At 48.3% G+C, this 15,082-nt stretch overlaps 1 protein-coding gene across 1 annotated transcript in view; it reads left to right on the forward strand.

Annotated features, from left to right (window-relative positions):
- Positions 1-2,891: 2,891 nt before the first annotated feature.
- The window catches only part of ATP1A1 (ATPase Na+/K+ transporting subunit alpha 1), a 32,854-nt gene continuing 20,663 nt past the window's right edge, over positions 2,892-15,082 (forward strand). Inside the window, exons 1-2 of the mRNA XM_082615710.1 lie at positions 2,892-3,178; positions 14,472-14,576. Coding sequence (XP_082471836.1) covers positions 3,167-3,178; positions 14,472-14,576 — 117 coding nt within the window. The 5' untranslated portion in view covers positions 2,892-3,166. The remainder of the gene's footprint in view (positions 3,179-14,471; positions 14,577-15,082) is intronic.

Consider the following 15,082-nt stretch of genomic DNA (forward strand, 5'->3'; position numbering starts at 1 on the left):
CTATGTCCCAAAGCATCTCTCTCGCATCTGAGACTTCTGCACCTCAATTCTGGCCACAATGTCCGTTTTTCTTAATTTTATAGGCGTGTTCAGGGCTCCATAGTACCACCTGGCAGGCGTTCTTTACATCATTCTTTCCCATAAAAAGTTTTCAGCTCCTGCTTCCTTATCATGTTTTTTCCCTTCACCTCTTAAAATTTGTCCTCAACACCTGGCAATAAATTTTACACCTAAAAGCACCCCTGAAAATTGCCCAGAAGTACCTAGACCATAACAATTGGCTGTAGCATTTGTAGAAACATCAACTTTAGAGGAGTAATAGCAAGGCCCTTTCTGATATTCTGACCCGTTTTTGTTGAATTATGTTTCAACAGGACTGCAATGAAAAATGGATTATCAAATGACTTGAAAATGGAATGGGATTTGCCTCTAGAGGTGGGATCAGGTGGGTCAGAACAGTGGTGGAGTGTTTGTTGATCTATATCAGTCATTTTTATAAAAGAAATGGTTCTCTGCCTCACGATGATGCACACAGTAGACTGATGAAGAGTAGGAGTAGGCAGAAGAGGCTCTTGCCGAGAGGAGAAGCACGTGGAAACCCTCTCTCTGTGAGGACAGCCATGTTGAAAGCAATTAGTATTCTTTCACCAAAACTTCCCTGGTGCTATGCTCAGAGACCACATTTTACAAGCAAGAAGATGGGTTCCCATCTTGCAATTTTGAGGCCAGGCTCCCCCATTGCTAGCTGAGTGGCCTTGTTAGAAGAAAGTCCTCAAACCTCCAGTTTCCCATGCTGGAAAATGCGGCTAAAGCCCTTTACCTTTTGGACTTGTGAGAATTCTGGTGGATTTTATATGTAAGAGTGCTATGTGGAGGTGAAGACAAATTTTGGATTTTAATATTTCTTATTTTTATGCCTTTTCCCCTCTCTGGCATATAGCTAGAACTTTGAGGTCCTCCTGAAAGGACCTTCAGTAATCTTCAGCTACCAAATGAACAGCTGTAGAGACCAAGGGAAATGCCTTGATTTACCAGGTTTATGTTGTTGAATGGGGAAAAAAATGATACTTTTACTTATGAAGGGAGGAAAAGGTGACCCGCTAGCAGGAGAAACCTACATTGTTCAGACTTCTGCTCTCCACATTTTGTTGTTGTTCTTGCTGTGCTTTTTCCATTCAGACCAGGGCCCAAGGGATAATGAATCTCAAACAAGCTGAGAGATCTTTAGCAAGCAAGAGCCTCCTACAGGTTAGCGGTAATGGTGGATGTAGGGCAAGTAAATAAAGCATTTCCTAGACCCTTGGAGACAGAGCCCTGATAACTCTTCATAAATTCTTTCTGTTGAATTAGCAGCATTGGGAACTCTGTTCTGGATTTGGGGGTTCTTTCCCCAGCAGTCACGAATTTGAATTCAGTTGGCAATTCCTCTGCTCTTCAGGGCCCGCACTGATTTCACCAAGCTTGAAGGTCGCTGGAGGAGGCACCAGCCCTTAATGCATTCTTGGGCAAGAGGAAAGAAACAGTTTCTTCTAAGGAGAAACAAGACTTAGGCTAATGGTCTAACTGATAACACAGTTGCTACTTTTTCCCCCTTTGTTTTTCTTTCTTCCTTCCCTCCTTCCCCATTTCTTTCAAGTTTCACATCTTTACTCATGTTAAATTAATACTTGGGAGTTGATAGGGCCGGTTTTAACTTGCTTAGGAGGTTAATGTTTTCCTTGTTTCTAGTCAGAATTCCCAGAGACATGGAGTGACTTTCTCCTGCAAATCGTGCTTTCCCAGAGTATGCTTGACTTCCCCAAAACGTTGTTAATAATACTTCGTTTTTTAACTGTAGGAGACCTTCAGCCATTGCAGCCTCTGCAGAAGCTGTAATGGGAGAAAGCCACACAGCGCAGCCAGTCCAGGGCCCTCTGGGCCCCTCTGGGGGGTTCCTGGACTCCTCACCACACTCCAGGCCCAGGTCCCTCACAGCACCAAAGGCTGCGGTGAAAGAGGCCCTGCTGTGCCAGGTGGGGGGCAAGGAGAGGCATGAGACAGGCCCTCAAACATCTCCTCCTCGGAGGAGCCCCTTTTGCTAAGGATATGCATTCCCTTAGGTTTCAGTTATTCCTTCCCCCAAAAATGAATCCCCAAACTGGAAAAGCAGCTTTCATGAATTCACAGCAGGCCCTTTGGATTATCATTTGGGGGTCTTGAAGCAAAGGAGGGAGAAGGCACTTGGGACCTCCGGCAAGGCCAGCTCAGGCCCTGTGGGGATATGGATAACGGGGCTACCAAGACCACAGGTGGCATTCGGGAGGGCACCAAGAGGCTGGCCGGGGAGGCCATCGCAGGTGGGCGCGAGGGCCTGGACTCGGCAGGGGGGCGCAATCCCTCCTGCGGGCGCTGGCTGCAGGCACATCCGACCCCTCACCCCCATCCCGGTACTTCCCTTAGTCCCAGAGGAGCTTTCCGATGCCCAGAAAGGCCCCTCCGCGCAAGGTTTCTGCCCCGGGTCCGCGGAGATCCGGGGACCCAGTTCCGTGGACGTCCCCGCACCCACCGAGGACCTTGCGTGCCCTCCAAAACAGGCCGGTCACGCAGGGCGGCGGGAGGGGGGCGCGGGAGCTGCATGGCCGCCGAGTCGCCGCTGCCTAGCCAGCCGGCGCGCCCGGGAGTGGCGCGGCCGCGGCCTCCCAGGACGTGGGCACGCACGCCCCAGGGCCCGGCGCCCTCCTGCCGGGAGCCCCGACCGGCCGCAGCCGGCGCGGCCCCGGCCTGGGGGGTGGGGCTTGGGGCGGGGGCGGAGCCAGGCCCGCGGCCGGTGTCAGGTTGCTCCGGTAACGGTGACGTGCCACGGCGTGGGCGGGGCTAGCACGCAGGTTGCATATTTTAGGAAGTGAGGAGGAGGCGCGGGCTTGAGCTGCGGCTGGGTCTGGGGCGCAGAGCAGCGGCGGGAGGAGGCGGACACGTGGCAGCAGCAGCGGTAGCAGCCCCGGCAGCGGCGGCAGAAAAGGCATCGGCCCGAGCCGCCGGCCGTGTTCCCTCCTTCCCGCCCCGCGGCAGCCCTAGCTCCCTTCTCTCCGCTCCCCCGGTCGCGCTTGCTCGGCCGGGAGCCGCTCTCTTCGTTTCTCTCTGATTCTCAAGCAACAGGACCCGGCGCGGGGCACAGACCACCGCCAGTATGGGGAAGGGGGTGAGTGTCCGGGGAGCCAGGGGAGGGGCACGGGGAGCCCTGGAGGGGAGGAGGAGGAAGAGGAGGAAGTCAGGAGGGCGACCACAGCCAGCGGGAGGCGGAGGAGGAGGAAGCGGCGGGGCGCGGAATGGGTTGGCAGAGCGGCGAGGCTTAAAAGACGACGCACTTTGGAAATGGAGGAAGCGCAGTAATGAGGGGCGGGCGGGGGAAGGGAGCGCCGGGGGGACGGAGGGCGGCAGCGCCGGGCAGCGCGCACACCCTGGAGAGGGGCTGCGGGCCCTCGAGTCCGAGCGCGCCCGGGGTCCGGGCTCCTGGAGGCGGCGCTCGGGAGCCGCGGGCCCGGGAGGAGGTGGGAGGACGGCTGTTGGGCGGCCCCGGCAAGGAGCGGGCCGCCGGCGGCATCCCCAACCCGCTCCTTCACTCCCTCCCTCCCTCCCTCCGCCCGCCCTCACCTCGCGTCTCTCGCCTTCCTTTTTTTCTCCGCCTTTCTTGCCCCGAGGAAAGGCGTGCTCCTCCCCTTCCCCTGGGGCGCTCTGGTCGGCTCCTTCCCGGGCTGCCGTTCCCGCCGCGGCTCCGGCCCGGCGCTGGGGGGCTTGCGACGCGGGGGCGGCCTTAGGGTCCCAGGCTCCTTCTGGAGGCTCCGGGCTTAGCCAGTTGCCCGCAGAGGCGGCCGCCCTCCCCTAAAGGAAAAAATTGGCTTCCCCCTTACTGTGGAGCCGGTCGGGCAGGCTGGTGCCAGAAAGGGTGTGTCTTTGCCCTAGGATGGCCTTTAAGGTATACTTTTGAGAGCTTTAATGGGCCCCTTTCCATAAACATGGGATACGCCCGGGGCCGCTGGAGCAACTGGAATGGTTATCTTAATGGTGGGGAGGGTGTATGTAGATTTTTTGGAGGGATGATCCAGGAAGGAGCACAGGCTGATCCACCAGGGTCTCCGGGTACTATAAACACGAAAAAGGACGGGAAGCCGGGGCAGTACGCGGTAGGAGTGCCGACCTGCGGAAGAGGGGTGTTCCCGAAGGAACGAGGGGGTCCCCTGGGCAGGAGAGGCGAGCGCTGTGGGGATACCAGAACGACGGCTGGTTCTTGCATTTCTGTAACTTGGAGCTGTGATAACCCGTAGCCACGGCAAGGGACTGGGTGCCAGACCCCAACGGGGCCAAAGTCCAGTTGAGAAAAGTTTATACAAAAGAACAATCAGAAGTATCAGTTGATGGGATAAAATGACCAGGTCAAGAGAATACTGGTAGGAGAGAATCCGCTCCATTGCGTCCAGGACTTGCACAGTGCCTTGGCGGTTAGTAGGTCTTTGAAGGTTCTGAGGGCTTCTCGGTGTGGAGTGAGTGATGGGCGAAGAGGGACGGTGCATTCTTCGGGGACTCTAAATGGATTTTGAAGGAGGTCATTGAAAGGCTTGGACCTGGTCGAGAAAGTAAGGAGAAGTGGGAATACACAACTTGCATCTTCTAAAAGCACAAAATGTGGAGGGCTGGCTCAGGTCAAGTAGCTGAAAAGAGCTGAGTGCCAGCCTCTGTACTTCCAGGATGAAAACTGGGTTAGTGGCCTGTGCTTGTACCACACTATCAAACCCTAAGTCATTGCAGTAAACAAGCTCTTTAAAGCTCATTTCTTTGTCTCTTTCCCCTCAAAAAAAGCTTATTTCTTGAGCCTCACATTACTGACTGGGGGGCCGTAGAGATCATAGATGTGTACCCGGGGCCTAGGAAGGTGAAGTGATTTGCTCAAGGTCAAATGGTTGGTTAGTGACACACCAGACATTCCTGATTCGTGAACAGCCTGTGGTCTCCCAGCCTGAATACTCACTCACTCCTTAACATTGCCTGATACGCAGAACTCTCAAGTTATTTTTCAGATGAAACTGGGGTGTTTGTGAGGCTGGATTAATGGACCAGAGAGATGTTTGAATAACTAAGTTATGTCCATAGATCTATATGTCCCTTTCGTAACCACACACATGCACAGTGGTGGTAAAGAAAGCAACATACCTGGGTCGTGGAGGTTCAACCTAGATGTCGTATGGATTTTTAATAAAATGCCTAGTGGCTGGCAAACACAAAATTGAATTGTAACTGGTTAACACAGGCTGATACGCTGCTTATCTGCTGGGTTGTAGTTAGTATTTTGGGTACTCTGATAAATTAAACAAGGGCGGGTGGTGTGTGTGTGTGGGGGGGTGACTCCCCTGGGATAAAGTTACCCCTTTGTCCCCAGTGACTTACCGTGATAGTCCAAATGTTCAGAAGGATATTTTATGCTCAAATGTTGGGATTTTTCCACATGGGGATTAAAATGTGGGTGGAGTGGTGACTAAAGCCCTGCTGATAATTGGTTAACTAGGAAGCCAGTGCTGGCAGCTAATTTTTAAGGTCATTGTTAATTTCTTCCCCTCCCCTTCCCATTACTGTTGGGAGCCCAGGTTTTGACGATATTTCAGGTGATTTTATTTCTCCTTAAAAATGGATCTCCTAAGCTTTTGGTAAAGAAATGGAAGAACAGCTCCTGCTGAATCATTCCTGGATGAAATAGGATTTTGTCCTTTTTTTCATAACTGGGCGTTTTTGCCAGTCACTTGGCTTAAATCCACAGCTAGGCCTACCACCCACAATCCTTTAGCTCACCAAAGGTATGCAAGAAACTTTCTTTTTTCTCAAGTTTACAAGAGATGAGGAGAGGGGAGATGTCACCTGCTCCTTCACTGCAGTTCTCCATTGTTTGAACATTAACTTAGTTACCTAGAAAAGAAACCATAGTTTATGGATAGTGATTTAAAGAGGAGCCTGGAAAAAGGTGCAGGTGAAGGTTGCACAAGGGATACAGATGTCAGCAGAAATCCTGATTGTATGGTAGCTCTATCAGCTGCCCTTTGGGAGCTCAGCTTGAAAGTGTGACTAAATTCCCTCTGGCTGCTATAAAGCTAGTACTTTAGACTGAAGACATCGCACAGCAGAGTCCTCAGAGTGGAAGGTTGCCCAGGCCTGGCCCGAGCGAGTGGAGTGGTTATGGGAGGAACTGGTGACTAGCCCTAGGGACAGAGAAGAAGGTCGGGGATGCATCACACCCTTTGCCCCCGTCAAGTGTTCAGTGTATGAGTGACGAACAGCCCCCACCCCCCTCGCCTTTCTGTACCCTGCTCTGAGGGTGTATTCTCTTTGGGTAACTTACTGTTTGTTAATTTGTAGTTTTCTCTGCCAGTAAGTTTGTAACACTCTGGTGACTCACCTTTGGGTGGGAGGGTAGGAAAGGGGGAGGTCTGCATCATAAGTCGGAGAAGATGGAGAGTAGGCTAAGCCTGACAACCCCCGTCCCCAAAAGGGGGCAAGGAATTTTTTAAAATCCAGTAAAATGTTTATTCAGGTGAGGAATAAAACTTGAAATATCCAGACCCCTGGAAGTGTTATTTCTAAATTGCACTTAAAAAAAGTGAATTCAACATTATAAAGCCCAATAGACTGGATACCCATCCATTCTCCATCCCAGAACCCTTCTAAAGCATTGTTTTCTGATTATTTTAGCAACAAATGAACAGATAAGTGACTTTCTGTTCAGTCAGGCTATGTTCCTTTTTTTTCGGGGGGGGCGCTGCATTGGGTCTTCGTTGCTGCGCGCGGGCTTTCTCTAGTTGCGGCGAGCAGGGGCTACTCTTTGTTGCAGTGCGTGGGCTTCTCATTGCGGTGACTTGTCTTGTTGTGGAGCACGGGCTCTAGGCATGCGGGCTTCGGTAGTTGTGGTGAACAGTCTCAGTAGTTGTGGCTTGCGGGCTCTATAGAGCACAGGCTCAGTTGTTGTGGCACACAGGCTTAGTTGCTCCGTAGCATGTGGGATCTTCCCGAACCAGGGCTTGAACCCGTGTCCCCAGGCGGATTCTTAACTACTGCTCCACCAGGGAAGTCCAGGCTATGTTCTTTCACGTAGTATATCCAAACTTAAGAATGAAAGAGGCTTTAAGGAAGATAGTTTTCAAAGGATTTTGTATGGAAAAGTAAGTAAAATTAGTTTCTTTATTTAAAACAGAAAGTATTTTAAAGCCTTGAAGTGTCAGTTTCTCATCTGGCCCTTAGGTAGAATACTCACCCAAGTGAAAGTCACCTGTGTTCCGTTTAGAGAGGGTACAGGGCAAGTGTGAGTGGCAGCTGTTGTTGGGTTTTTAAAAGCATTTGGCATTGAGAGATCTAATCTTTATAAACTATGGGTTTTTGCTGTTTGTCAGTCTTAAGTCTTTTCAAAACTAGAAAACGGTTTTTCTTTCAGCTGAAAAAGAACTACTGAAGATTGAAAAGAATGGGACATATTGAATACTATGAATTACCCTCCGAAGGGAAGCTGAGTGGAAGTGTCATTGGACACTGCTGGGATGCTGTTGAACGGCATCTTCGGTTTCTCGTTTACTTTCACTTTCCAAGTAAAAGGCTTTACATTTTTAGAGTCTTGGTCAGTCTTGTGAAATAAAATGGGCTTTTGAGCCCTCCGTGAGGGACAGGAGGGTGAACATTTGTGCTGTGGTGCCTTCTTCTAGTCGCCCAGGGCGCTCTGCCAGCCAGCAGGCCAGAAGAAGAAACACGAGTGTCAGATCAGATGGGCTCACAGTAATCAGAGTTGCTGCTTTTGGCCAGCAAAGCACTGGGCAGAATGTTTCCCCATCCCTGCCAGAGCTGTCCAATTTTGGATTCCGCTGAAATTACGTGTCCAGTAAGTGATAATGTGAAGGACAGAGAATTTTAAAATCCACTATTTTTTTAAAACGCTCCTTCGTTTATATATTTTTGGAAAAGGAGCCATAACCAAGTCAGGTCTGAACTTTCTCACGTTGCTATGAATCGAATGTGTGTGAGAGGAAGTGTATTCTTTGGCTGTAGTCATAGAGAGACTGTTCTTTGCCTATGAGTCACCTCCTTAGTTGTGTTTAAATCTGTTGTCAGGAATCCACAAGCAGTTCTTCACATTTATTTGACTAATGTTTCAGATAGCAGATTGTGTCAGTGAGAATAGAAGCACCCCTCTCTACCCCCCCAACCCACCCTGCAGTTTTTCTCTCTGGTTTCATTTGGATCCTGAGCCAAGGGAATTTTGGCCAGTGGACCCCATTCCTTAGTTCCTTTGTGACTTTACAATGGATTATATCTGAACATTTATTATCTCTGTACCTGGTTTTATTCAAACCCTGTTCAGTAACAGCTGTTAGATGTTTTTGGTTAGTGATCTGAAAAGTTGATCCTTGATGGCTTGGGTTTTTGTCTTTGGGACCTGTATTGTTTGGGGGCCTGATAATCAGTGTGTTAAGGTTTTGTGGATCATTGGGACTTGGTGCTTGGTTTATCTTTCCAGTTTGTCATCATGGTGAGGGCAGGGCCTCCCGCACTTGGGGTGTTATCTTCTTGTGTTTTTCCTTTCTCCTCCACATGATGCTTCCATGGTGCCATATTGATTTTATTGGTTTCAACTCAGGTGGCATTTCTCTAGGGCCTGTCACTGCCTTTGTCCTCTTCAGCCCTGCAGCTGTTTTACTTCCCACCCTAGGCTTCAAGGTACCAATTGAGGAGTGATCAGGACTTACTGGAAATTGATTCAGTCCCCTTTTAATGCTTGTGCTGGTTATTAAGCCAGGGTCTCTCAAACCAACAACTTCTTTTGAGTAGCACCAGCTAAAGAGTGGCCTGACAAAATGAAAGAAGGCATGAGGAGGGCAGCAAATGGGGGGAAACAGGCAGAACATTTTAACTCTTCATAACCTAGGCACCTAATGTAGAGGTAGAAAACCCCATTGAAAAAACAAGTTTTTTTATTTTAAATAACTGAAAAAGCACATTTTTAAAGAGGTCGTAAATCTAAAGTATATTGACTATTTAGATGTTTTAGAATCGTTTTTTGTTTTTTTGTTGCGGTACGCGGGCCTCTCACTGTCGTGGCCTCTCCCGTTGCGGAGCACAGGCTCCGGACGCGCAGGCTCAGCGGCCATGGCTCATGGGCCCAGCCGCTCCGCAGCATGTGGGATCTTCCCGGCCCAGGGCACGAACCCGTGTCCCCTGCATCGGCAGGCGGACTCTCAACCACTGCGCCACCAGGGAAGCCCCATAGAATCGTTTTGAATGATCATGGATGTATACTAACTATTGCAGGTAGAGTGGACTGGTAGGCTCGTTGAAATTTCACATGCAGGCAGATTGGGGAGGAAGGTTAAGCCTTGTTCATTTTGGGCTGAGGGAACCCTCTGGCTAGAGCTGGAGCTGTTTTCTTTGCCCCCTGCTGGCTGATGGGCTGCAGCCCAAGTTTGGAGGGACTGAGCTGGGCTCACAAAGAGACCCACTGCTTTGGCCTGGCTACTTGATATTCCCCACCTCGCGGCAGGTTTAGGTGAGTGAGAGAAGGACTGTGAAGGCCAGGTGTCCCTCGGGTCACATCCTCTTCCTTCTCTGCCCTAAACGCTGCTCTGGGCTGCAGAGCCCTGCAGTGCCGTCCTCTTTCAGCCCCAGCCATCTCCACCCTCAGCTCCCTGGCTGGAAAATCCCTTGTACATGAACTAAACTACTTAATCATTTAGGAGCCATCGGAGGTGTGATGAACTGCGATTGGTCATGTCTTATATCTTTATAAGTTTCAATTGACGATGAAATAAAAAATGCCCTAAATGAGGTTTTTTTTTTAAATTCATAAAGACTTTTCATAGTAAGTGACGAGTGGCAGTGATTTACATGTTCATTAAAACCAAGTTACAATAACCTTTGTGTAGTGCTTTGCAGAGTACTTTCACATACACATTTGTATTTGATAATGATTAATAATATATCATCCCAGGGAGACTGGAAAGCCTACCCGTGCCCCCCTTTTTACATAAAGGAAAGATGTAGCCCAGACTAGGCAGTGCCTCTAGGCAACCAGTGGAAACAGTGCTGTTTTTAGGTGTTTTGTTTCTGGATTTGATGGCAGCCCCTTGATTCATCTGACTATCAGAATGCCTGTCTAGAGTCTTTAGTAGTTACACCAAGTGTTGTTCCCATTTTAGGCAGCGAGGAAACTGAGGCTGTCTGTTCAGGGTCGTCTAGCTGGCACATGGCAGAGCTAGAATGACTTGGGACTGACTTAAAAGTACCATCCATAGTCCTGTCCAAAGGGTGTGGACATCTCTGCTTCCAAGTACCCTCCAGACTTTATCAGCAGCAATTTCTGAAGTCTGAAGACCTCTGACCTCCTGGCTGGCCACAGGGCATTGTGCTGATGTGGTGGGAGCTGTGGCCAGACATCACACTGCACAGTTGAGAAAGCCTCTAAGGCCTGACAGGGGCCAGTTGAGATGGGTCCGAAGGCCTCGGGGCAGCTTCAGATTACGCAGACATCAAGTGACTCACCTCTAGGATGGAAGCTTGTCTCCTAAGCTCATTGCAGCTTCTTTGTGTGCCTTTATAAAAATTTTTGGGATGTTTCTCTGTACCTTTCAAGTCCGCTTCCCACTCCACCCACTTTAAATTGTTAATTACTGAAGAAGAGGAAGGAGCATCTCCAGCCCTAGCAGGCCTTGCTCATTGTAAGGATTTGGTCTATGTTTTTAAAAAAGTGAACGTTGGGGCCTCAGCCCTGGGGGCTGAGGGTAGGCACCTTCCCAACGTTGCACACCAGCCCCACTCTGTGTGTAAATTCACAGACAAACGTGAATGGATGACAACAGAGAATAGTGTTAGAATAGTGGGAATCAGCAATTTTGCACAGGAAGCTTTGGGAGATGTTTACTGACTGTAGTCTCCCTGAAGTTGGGACAGAATTGAACAAATGAGGAGTTTGGTGCTTTGGAAAGTGAAAAAGCTGCTAGTGAACTCTTCTCCTCTATCAGGAGAAGTCACTGAAATTAATGAAGCTCTAGCAGAAAATCCAGGACTTGTCAACAGATCTTGTTATGAAGATGGTTGGCTGATCAAGATGACACTCAGTAACCCTTCAGAACTAGATGAACTAATGAGTGAAGAAGCATCTGAGAAATGCATAAAATCCATTGAGGAGTGAAAATGGAACCCCTAAAGAAACTAGTTTGGAACAACTAAAAAAAATAAATAATAAACAAGCGCACCTTGCTCCAGGTTTCAACCTTGGTTCCTCCTGTCAAGAATTTTCTCACCCCATCTCCTGAGCACCCTTTCCCTCTACCCAGATCAACTGGTGGCAAAACTCATAGTGAACCGTCGAGAGGATGAAATCCCCAGGAAGCACAGGGCGAAGTAATGACACTTTTTATTTTAGGCTGTGTCACACTGGGCAAGCCCCTGCCCTTGTTGTGACCTCCCGCTTCCTAAATTAGAATGGGAAAAACAAATGTTCCCAAGTGGCCCTTTTGGGGGGGTGGTATGACAGTGGCCTTGAGCCTCCATCGTACCCTTCCCCTTCCCCAGAGACGGCACAGCGGTGCCCAAGGGTGCTGTCGCAGGGAGCCCGGTCACTGCCCGTCTTCCATGGAGGAAGGAGAACTGACCTGCATTTCCTAATGGAAACAGTGGGAATTGTGTGCCCAGTGCCCAGAGGAGTGGGCAGGTCATCGCAGTAGCTGTGGGAGACCATATTATCATTCCCCTTTTCATGACCTTTGTTTTTCCCAAATGCTTTTAAAAGAAATAATAAAGAAAATCCTGTCTACCCAATTTTAGGTTGTTCCCTGTCCTACCCTGCACCACCGCACCCCACCCCAAACACACACACACAGATTTTTTTTTTTGCTTTGAAACTAGTAATTGAGATTGGTAGGGACTCGAGTAATATTTGGTTCCCATCAAGATAAGCTAGTAGTATTGTTTTACTTGTGGGGAAGCACTGAATTGCATAAGCTGCCTGGTCTTCTGGACATTGCCTAGTGAAACAATTAAAACTTGAAGGAGAAGAAATATCACTTGTTGGCACTTCCCCTGTCTCTTTCACAGATATCCTGTTTTAAACCACCACCCCTTCTATGCCCTGAAGGGATGAAGAATGGGGAGGGTTATTAGGGAATCTTGATTTCCAGCTACCTTAACCATTGACAGCTGAGAAGCTTCAGGCAGGAGATCTGTTTTGTAAATGGGGATAAAACTCTGGAACATGTCCAAGGTCTAGCTGCTCCAATAATTCTCGCCCCCTCTTTTGGAGTGGAAAATATTGAAAGTCGGAGAATAATCAAAGCCTACAGATGGTGAGGCAGAGGGCTTTTAACTCTGATTTTCATATATTGAAATTAAATATGTTTTAATGATACTCAACTTGCTTAATGAGAATTTGTGAACTGGATTTAAGAAATCAATACAAACGGGCTACCTGAGTCTTTTAGAGATCCCTAGTCAATGTCTTTAACGTGATTTTTCAGTGTTGTGCTTCCTTATTAAATATATGAAGGAAGTCCCACTTTAGTTCCTCTCTGGTGGGAGCCCTGTCCTTTGTTTTGTTTGTCTGTTTGCTTCCAGTGTGTGTGATGATGTTCCAGTTTAACTCTGGCCCCAGGGCTCTCCCAGAGAGGCTCTCAGCAACGTGGTTGCTCCTTAGTGGAGGGAATGTGGAGAATGTTGACTATCTTTAGACTTGCTTCATTCTTAACAGATAAGATACAGAAACTAAAGAGCACTCTGAAAAAGTTAATGGGCAGGGAACACTGTAAATGTGACCACACAAGTTGAGCAATGTGAATACTGTACATGTTCTCTGTGTTTTGGCAACACTAACTAACCTGGGGCCGGGATCTCTTTAGAGTCTTAAGAGGGTATTTTCAAATTCAAGTGAATATTGTATTTATTTGCAACCATAACAGCTATGACTGAAAGACACGTATATGCTTTGATTTTTTAAATTTATTTTATATTCAGCACAGTACAATTTTAATTTAGATGGTGTTTCTACTCGTTGCTCTAGTAGCTGGTGAGGTACTCCTGAAAATCAGAAATGATTAAGGGAGAGCCACAAATGAATACAAATAGCACCGCATAGCATCCACTGTAAGAAAATTGCTAATATAATTGCCTTTCTTTGCCCTTCTTAGGTGATAGTGGCAGTTTGTGGGCTGGGGGGCCTCTGGAGTGAGGGGCGTCTTCTCTCCAGGGACTGCTAGCCTTGGGGGCACCAAGTTCAGGCTTTGTATAGCTGAGCTCAGGCATTTTCAGCAGGAGGTGGGGGAGTGGAACAATCTAAATTTAAACTGTGGAATCAACGTTTTCTCTAAAAATTGTTCCAGTTTTCAAGAGGCATAGGTGGATCCTTCGAATTGTGTGATAATGCACATGCTTTTTCCTACATCCTGCTTATGTCAAAACATTTCCAGGGACTTTCATTTGGGGGCTTTATTCTCAGGCTGCAGATTGGGGTGGGGACTCCCTTTTTTTGTCTTTCACTTGAAGAATTTGAAGGATCCTTGGGCTGACTTTTTTTTTTTTTTTGCGGTACACGGGCCTCTCACTGTTGTGGCCTCTCCCATTGCGGAGCACAGGCTCTGGATGCGCAAGCTCAGAGGCCATGGCTCACGGGCCCAGCCGCTCCGCGGCATGTGGGATCTTCCCGGACCGGGGCACGAACCCATGTCCCCTGCATCGGCAGGTGGACTCTCAACCACTGCACCACCAGGGAAGCCCTGACTTTTTTTTTAATAAGATGAAAAGGTCAGTGCTCTTAAGGCAAACCCTAAAGATATTTAAAGTTGATCAGAAATGACTTCTTTGCAAAGGTAAGAATTTAAACATCATAATAAAAGTCATTCGCATTTAGGTGTATATATCATTTAATCCTCTCAAACCTCTAAGGAGGTAGGCGCCATTAGCTCCATTCTAGGGAAGAGAACAGAAGAATTTCAGAATTAGTGACTTGCCCAAGGACACACAGCTATTAAGTGGTGGAGCCCAGGGTATGAACCTGTCTGATTCAGAATCCAAGTGCATAAGTACTATACAGTACTCTAAGTTAGTGCTGTGAAGATAGTTTCATTCTTTCAGTGGGGAAGATGGAGGGCCATGGCATGGAAATGTTGACAGCACAACCCTCTCCCCCCATTTACTCCAAATGGAAGCAACTGGCAGGGCCATTCTGAGGCCTGACAGGACTTTCCCATTGGTCTTAATGCCCTAGGGTGCAGATGGCCTGACCTGAGCTAATGATGGCAGTATTAATCCTGGACTGCTGTTGAGTGTGCAGCATTAGAACATGTATTTCCATGGATATTAGCCCAGTGACTCTTCAAAATGATGGCTCTCCTAAAACTGCTGAAAATCCTTTCTCCACGATCTTGAGTTTCGAAATGCTGTTCTGAATTCACAACCACACTGTTTCCCACATTCCTCTGTAGGTTGGACGTGATAAATATGAACCCGCAGCTGTTTCAGAGCATGGCGACAAAAAGAAGGCCAAGAAAGAGAGGGATATGGATGAGCTGAAGAAAGAAGTTTCTATGGTAAAGTACTAGGAGGAAGATTGCTCTTTGTTCGTCTTAAAAATTGTGTCTTACATCCTTTGAGTGTTATGGTACCCCTCCCCCCAGTCATCCTTCAGTCAGAGACTTGCTTCGTTTTTCAAAGTAAAGAGATTACAGCAGTTGTACAGATTTTACTGAATTGTAGAGGTTGCTATGGAAATTTTTCATTATAAAAGCCGTTAGAGGGTTGGACAAGTTACTCAACACTCCGGCATAACCAAAGGTCCACAGAGGAACTGTGGATGATATTATCGTGGGCCTTTGCTTTTGTGTTTCTGCATCATACTGCGGAGGCGTCCACAGATGCAACCTGTCTATAATCTGCCTGGTCATCAGAGAAGGTAGATGAGGTCTCGTAGGTCTCTAAGACTGTTGGGTTTCTCTGACGATAGGTGGCAGACAGTCGGGCTCCATCACACAGCTTGGGCCATTCTCCAGTGAAGACTATTCAGTAGGCAGCTGTATGGTTGCCAAGCCATTGGGCA

The sequence above is a fragment of the Mesoplodon mirus genome, assembly GCF_964341445.2.
Source record: "Mesoplodon mirus genome assembly, chromosome: 3".
In the NCBI taxonomy this organism is placed as follows: Eukaryota; Metazoa; Chordata; class Mammalia; order Artiodactyla; family Ziphiidae; genus Mesoplodon; species Mesoplodon mirus.